The 8193-nt window shown below is 31.1% G+C and overlaps 1 protein-coding gene across 1 annotated transcript; it reads left to right on the forward strand.

The window, feature by feature from the left end:
• Positions 1-884: 884 nt before the first annotated feature.
• Positions 885-6628, forward strand: LOC136980961 (cytochrome P450 3A4-like). Its single transcript, XM_067277159.1, has 12 exons — positions 885-977; positions 1740-1836; positions 1904-1956; positions 2055-2158; positions 4159-4298; positions 4365-4494; positions 4564-4633; positions 4732-4840; positions 4917-5005; positions 6044-6184; positions 6254-6419; positions 6542-6628. Exons 1-12 carry the CDS (start codon positions 922-924, stop codon positions 6626-6628), a joined length of 1242 nt encoding a protein of 413 aa, XP_067133260.1. The 5' UTR covers positions 885-921.
• The last annotated feature ends 1565 nt before the right edge of the window (positions 6629-8193 follow it).

Here is an 8193-nt window from a genome sequence, read left to right on the forward strand (position 1 = left end):
CTCCTTTAGAACTGCAATTGACTCCAAATACTTTGAAGCCTAAACATGGTGTACGTATCAAATTGTAACGTTGCTTCGACGACTAACTCGATACGCTCAAGATATTTTTACGTCACGTGTACAAATAAAGTATAATATTTTGAAAGTTGTTTTTCAATTTTAATGATTAATTTATTAATATAAAATCAATTATAGCGGTAGGACGATGGCTCAATCTCTTGGCGATCCAGCTATAATTATGGGTTATAAATCAATGGACGAAAATGTATTTTATTATGTACCATGATATACAATAATTAAATCCGGATCTTTATGTAGTTAGTCTGTCAAACTGTTCACGATTGAACAGTTTGACTGACTAACCACATAAAGATCTGGGTTTTTAAATAAATGAACTTATACAAGTGAAGAGTTTACAATAAATGTAAACTCTTCACTTTTACATTTATTCTTATGCTCCAAAAATAGTACTAAGATCAAATTATTAGGAACAATTTCAAGTTTTAATGTGGGATTTTAACGGACATTAAATCAATTTTAATTTCTCCAAAAGTGACCCAAGTCAATTAACCATTGTAAAATCTTAACTTTCTGTTCTACTAAAATACGATTTCTAATCGATCATTTAAAAAAGATTTGCAATTTTTTTTAATTACAATACGAGTATACAGAGTGACCCGAAAGCTAACTAACTGAAATATTTGCATACATTTACATATATATACATATAATAATATCAGTTTAACTGACTTTCGATCCACTCAATACCTTTAAAATCACATCAGAAAAATACAAAAGAATCGATAAGGATTTTGCTATGTCATCAGCTATCGGGAATTGCTTTATATCTCAGCTAAGTGATAAATAAGTTAATTAGTTTTGTTTTCATCGCCACCCACTTTAATCATTAGAAATTTCGCCATGTTTGCATATATTTTGCTTTCTGTTTTCTCCTTGGTTCTATGCTTATGGTATCTGTAAGTATACATCCCATTAATATTTCGTGTTTAATCCTCTCTCACCCAAATTAAAATCTATTTATAGAAAATATATGCAAAAAAACCCTCGTAAACCGGAATTGCATGTTATCGAATTTTGTTTTCTTTAGACAGGTTTTACTGTAACTATAATTAGATATAAAAATTTATTACTATTTGAATACAATTTCTTGCATAAAAAGATAAATGCAATATATATAAATATATATATAACAATGTAAATAAAAAATGGCGCATAAACACTTGTGATATATTGAACTTCCTTATAGATATTGATATTATTTTGAATTAAGTATTGAAATTATGACTTTATCGGATAATCCGAACATTAGTAATTGCATTTATTTTGTAAATAAATAACAAACGGCTTGGCACAATCACTTAGTTAATATTGGTAACATCACTTTATTGTATATTTCCGTCTTTAATGTATAATGTAACTTTCACGAGATAATAATTTGTGTTGTACCCAAGATATCAACTAGTAAATACCTTTAAATTTTATTGTTAATTTCAATTTGTCATTTAATAAATATGAAGTGTGTCCTTCCATTTTGCAAAATTACGTATTAACAAAAAATCGCTGTATGCGGGCTGAAGACGTATTAAAAGCCTTACATTAAGTTATTAAAATTAAAATTCTGTATGTAACGTGTCGTTTCAAACATTGCACCATTTTTTTTTTTTGTATTTTGTTTTACTTGTCAAATTGAATATTTCATTAATTCTTCCTTTCTGTAGGAAAAGGAGAAAACATTTTTCTTTGTTTCGAGAGTTGGGCATTCCCGGTCCTCCTCCAAATGTATTTTTTGGAAATTATTTGGAAATATTCCTAAAGGTAAAGGCTAAAACTAATATGCTGTATTTTACATTAATCAATATACGACAATCTAAACTTTTTTCAGGGAAGCATACGACCTCAAAAACAATGGATCTCCAGATATGGCAAAGTGCTCGGGTAAATAAAATTTTACATTTAAATTTATAAATATTAAAGTATGCTCGACGTTACAGTTGGAATTCTTTTAATTGCCCTTTTTAACACTTTTAATCTAGATATTACCACGGCGAAATTCCAGTTTTGCTAGTGGCGGATGCAAATTTATTGAAGAAAATAATGATCAAAGATTTTCAGAAATTCACAGACCGATCTGTAAGGAAATTCTGATATTATTATAAAAATTAACGACAAATGATCTAATTTCTTTTCATAATATTTTTAGACAGTAATGAGAGAAAATTCAGCTGTATCTATGATTCGTGATTCTCAACACTTACTTTTTTTGAGAGGAAAAAAATGGAAACAGCTTAGAAGTGTTATGACACCTTCTTTTACCACGAGTAAGATGAAAATGGTAAAGACATGAACTAATGTTTGAGTGACTGGAAAGAAAACACATCTTACTAAAGTATTGTTAAAAAACAAAATTATTTTTAACACTTTCTTGAATACATCGAGCATAAATCATAAATATTTCGGTTTTCTCTAATAAATATACAGGTATATTTCGCCTTACGTCGGTAATAGTGTCCAGGAGAGGCGACGTAAGTCGAATTTACTTGCGTAATTACGACGTAAGTCGAAACTACGGTGGATAACGGCAATAATGAGCATTAAAGACCGCTAAATAAGACGACGACACAGAAACACAGATATTTTCATGTTTCGTTCTCTAGGATTTATGATGATTATATTAACATTTACTGTGAATGTACATATTTTAATATGATTTTACGTGCTTTTAATGCTTCTCTAGTGATATTACAACTTCAACATTTGTGGCGGACGGATGTAAAGTCGAATAAAATGACTTAAACATAATTTTTATTTTTCCGTATACTTTTTTGACAAACGACGTATAATCGAGAATGACGTAACTCGAGATATACCTGTATATACAGTATATATTGAAATACAAATTTCCAGACTTCTAGTTACTCTAATATTTTACTATTAAAAATAAATTTCAGATTTGCTTAATCGAATTTTTTCAAAACTCTTTCTGTCTGTGGGCACTAAGAAGGCCTTTTTTCATACCCATCGTGAATTTGGCCAGTGCCACAATGGGAACGGACTTGTAAGGAACGAGACCACACATCCGTGGCAGAACGATCCTGGATCAAATCGCTTGGATTTGATCCAGGATCTTTTAGAGTGATACGCTGATGACCTAACCGTCTCGGTCAAAGCCATTGTCCGAGACTTCCATCTGTTCGTTTTTCTTCACCAATGTTGAATAGTCACGCATATTTATTTTTCTAGATCGGTACACATTGCAAAGTTATAAAAACATAAAGAGCAATTCACAGATAGCAGTAAAATGTATCGCAATTGCAATGTCAATTACTAGATCCAAGTGATGCTTTTTTCCTATATTTATCTTTTAATTATTTCAATTCCATATGACACGCTTGCTACTTATAGTATCGATTTGATGTTAAAAACATTTGTTTACTTTGTAGATGTCACCCATGATAAATGATGCCATTAAAGATCTACTGGAAAATTTCGAGAAATTTTGCCAGTCTCGAGAAGGCTTTGAAGCATATTCATTCTTTCAAAGGTTAACTTTAGATGTGATTGTCAGAATTGCCTTTGGAATTCAATCTAACGCGCAGAAAAATTTGAAAGATCCCTTACTTCATTTGGCTTATGTCATGTTTCATATTCCGTTTCGATTCTTTTTCGCTCTTTTAACAAGTAAGTCAATTCTATACAATAATATATAATTATTTTTAGTATAAATAACTAAATTAAAGATTATTAGAAGTAGTAAACACCCTAAGAATTTTTTATACAGTTTGGCTATTTGTTGATAGAAGGCATCATTTTGTTTACTCACTGCAATTTAGTTTACAAATTTAGTTTTAACAAATGATTTTGCTGATACGAAAAAAATATAAAAAAAAACTGGTAGAAAAATGCCAATGCACATGTCGAAATTATTGCTTGTCCACTGAAAATTTATAAAAGTCTAAATTTGGCATACAAGTAGCCATTTAGAAATACCAAAGTACGGCGCACGAGAGAATTGTCCGAAAGTCAAAGACTACGTTACATGTAATTTCTTGCCATGAGTAGAAGTCTCGCATTAAACAGAAATATTAATACTTTTGAACACAGTTATCGCATTTTCAGAACAATTTTATTTATTTATAGCTTCTTTCGGTTTTCTTCAACCGTTTATCAGAATAATTCGAAAAATAACTGCAATTATCAAAAACAGAGGTACTAGTCCACTAAATGATCTTATCAACAAATGTGAAGCCATTGTGAAAGCTCGACAAAACGATCCAACGGTAATAACAAGAAATTTCGCCATCGTTTTTCAACGATTTTTCTAACTTATTTTACAAAATACACAGCTACGAAAACCGGATCTCCTTCAACTCTTAATCGATGCGGAAATTAAGGAAAATGTCAACGTTGATTACCAAGATTTGGCTGCTAGCGATAACGTAGAAAAAGAAGTCGATGTTAAGCGAGTGAAGAATGGTATTTACAATTTAACTTTTGTATTAAATTATTTTTGCATTTTAACGAATAATTGAAAATTTTCGACAGAAACCGTCAAATCGAGACGTTTGACTATGAATGAGATGACATCGAATGCATTTGTAGTACTTTTGGCCGGGTGAGAACAGTTATTTAGCGTATTTCCATAGATTTTAACTGTTATATAAATATATGTTTGTTAGATTTTTAATGGTAAATATCTTACGAACGATTTAGATACGAAACCACGAGTACTGCTCTGGCTTTTTGCACTCTGATGTTAGCTAATTTTCCCGACTTCCAGGAAAAAATAAGAAATGAAGTGAAAACTCTGATAGAAGAAGGGGTAAATTTACGAAGGACAATCATATTTACACAGTAATTACAGTTTGTATTACAAAAAAGATTTTGTTTTCTTTCAGAATGAATTGGATTACAGCACCGTTCAGAAATTACAATATCTGGATCAAGCATTTAAAGAAATACTTCGTCTCTATCCTCCAGTATATTTGTAAGTATTCGTATACATATTATCTGCCAGTTAGAATCCCCGTAGTAGATGAAGATCAGTTAAAAATTAAAGAATTATTATCAAAACAGGGTCTTTAATTATTCTCGATTCAACAGGAACCATCGAAATAAATCTGCAAAAAACAAAATTAACATAAAAACAGGATTTTTTTAAAGCAACGAATATGCGCAATTTTGTTCTACAACACAAATGTTAACACTAAATCACCACGGAAACGAGAGGAATGGTAAAATGGTGACATTGCCACCAATGAAAAGACACTTACAGATTTCGCCGTGGTAAGTTAAGTTGAGACGAAGTACAGGCGAGAATTGATAAAATTTCAAGCAAGAGATGGAATTAAACGTATTTCGAACACTGTTTAATGTTCAATTTGTATTAACTCGATTGGTACTCCTCTTTCATATCTTCCCAAATTATATAAGTATTAGCAGGTAGGCCCGGCGTTGCTCGGGCAAAAGTAACGATAGCGAAGATTAAGATTATTACGTTATAGTCAACCTTACCCGTTTTCACTGAATGCAAGAATTGGGTCCCCCCTATTTCCAGAGTAATTACAGAATTTTTAGATGGGTCTAAAAATATGTTCGATTTCCCGCAAAAACGAAAAAAAGTGCATCTGCGTCTTGTACGTCGCTTTCTCTTAACAATTCCATTGTTGACACATCTATTGTTACTGAACATTTCCACTGTTACTTAACACTTCCATTGTTAATTGTAATCTTGTTCCTCTACCCCGTGGGGAAAAATTTCGAAAAATCCCTTCTTAGTGTGCGTTCTCGTGACGTACCCTGACTGTACCAAATTTCAACTTTCAACTCCTAACCGTTTGGGCTCTGCGCTGATTATTATTATTATTATCATCATCAACTCGTCTCGATTATATATATCGAAACGTATAGGGCTTATATGTATATAATCCGGAGTGTGTTGTAAAAACTGGCGTGCATAAATACATAAATTCACGAATATCGCGAATTTCAAAATTATATTATATTAAATTTTCATTTATCACAGATTCGTAGATCGTGAAGCTAACGAAGATGTTGTTTACGGCGACATTTTCATTCCTAAAGGGATGATAGTGCAAGTTCCCTCTTTCTTGTTACACCGCGATCCGGATTATTGGGATCGACCCGAAGAATTTTGTCCAGAAAGGTAAACTGAAGAGTTTTTAATTAAAATTTGCAAATTTACTGAAGATTTCGTGAAATATTTTCGTTTCAGATTCGCACCGGAAGTTGCTCGTAAAAATAACGCTTTGGCATGGCAAGTTTTCGGAGCTGGACCCAGAAATTGCGTAGGAATAAGACTTGCACAGATGGAAGCAAAATTAGCTTTGGCTCACATATTAAATAAATACCGCATATTACCTTACGAAAAAACCGATAAAGTAAGAGAAATATTAATTTTATTAATTAATACTACGAATATATATGAATACTTTATCATTTTTCTATAATGAATTGCATTCCCTTTCTATAAATAATAATTTTTATCTTCGAATTCTTTCAGTTTCCTTTCGAACTGGAATTGACACCAAATATTATAAGACCTAAACGTGGTGTATATATCAAATTACAACGTTGTGTCAACAACTAAATCTTTATTCTTAAGACATAACGAAGTAAAGAATGTTTAGATGAATAAAGTGCTTAATGTGACATCGGATTTAAGTTAATCTGTTGCATCAAACACTAAAATTTATATTAAAAAATGTAGTGAAGATTCTAAAAAACACTAAATGCTAATAGAAAATTTAAAAATAAGAATTAAATTATCTTTTATAAGTAACAGACATGTTATCAATGGTGCGGCTTCTTTATATTGTCTAAAATTCAATTTCTTAAAAATAATTGATGAAACTTCATAGTTAAGAACGATAAGTTCAACCGTTGTTATTTTATCTGGACCGCATTTCATCAGTTACAAAGACTACTGGGTTTTATCTTCGTTATTCTTTATTTTACTATGCATTTCAAGCGCAATCTTTTGGTCTATTGCACCCCGCATCAGGTGTTACATTTCTGTAAGTGGTAGAAAACACATTCGTTACATTAATTATTGTAGTGGAATTTTTACAAGTTACACGAGCAATATGCATAGGAGAAACAGGAATGCAACTCAAAACCAGAATAAAAGAACATGAAGCAGCAATCAGACTCAAATATAACCAATCACCATGGACTAACCACTGCAGCAAATTTGGATGTACAATCGATATCAAAAGTGTAAAAATAATCCACAAAGAGGACAATTATTTACGAAAATTCAAAGAACAGTTCGCAATAATTAATAAAAACAACACTATAAACTTAAACAATGGCATGGAGATTGACGAAGTATGGGAGGAAATGGGAGGGACTAAATAAAGCAAGTAAACCGACAGAAAGGCCGTTAGAAATGCCTTAGGGGACAAAACACCAACACTTCGTAACTGAATGTCTAAATATATATATAAAAAATGGGTTAGTTCACTATAATGTTAATAATAATATAATTTGTAATAACTTCTTGTAACATGTAAAAAAAATTGTAATAACTTCGTGTAACTTGTAAAAATTCCACTACAATAATTAATGTAATAAATGTGTTTTCTACCATTTATAGAAATGTAACACATGACGAGGGGTGCAAGTTAGCACGGATGCAAAGATTGCATCCGAAATGCATAGTAAAATAAAGAGTAACGAAGATAAAACCCAGTAGTCTTTGTCTCTGATGAAATGCGGTCCAGATAAAATAACAACGGTTGAACTTACCGTTCTTAACTGTGAAGTTTCATCAATTATTTTTAAGAAAGAAAGATCTTTTTTTAAAGAAATTGAGTTTTAAAGAATTAAATTAGTTAGCTGAATGACCCACTTTTCATGTATAGAATAAAACGCCTCAATGGTACCTGAACGAAAAAAGCACACAGATTGTAGAAAGAACTTTTAAGATTTATCTGAATATCGATATGAAAACCAAAGGCAGTTCTGACAATCACATCCATGATCAGCCATGATACATGGTATAGGATTCAAAGGTTTCTCTTGATTCACAAAATTTTTCAAAATTGTTTAACAGAAGTTCAATGGCATCGTTTATAATGAGGACATCTAATGCATAAGAATAAATAACAATGACAATTAATTATTCTTTAGTGTCAATTTTAAAATTATACT

Source organism: Centruroides vittatus, unplaced genomic scaffold, assembly GCF_030686945.1.
Source record: "Centruroides vittatus isolate TY-2023 unplaced genomic scaffold, ASM3068694v2 contig_738, whole genome shotgun sequence".
In the NCBI taxonomy this organism is placed as follows: Eukaryota; Metazoa; Arthropoda; class Arachnida; order Scorpiones; family Buthidae; genus Centruroides; species Centruroides vittatus.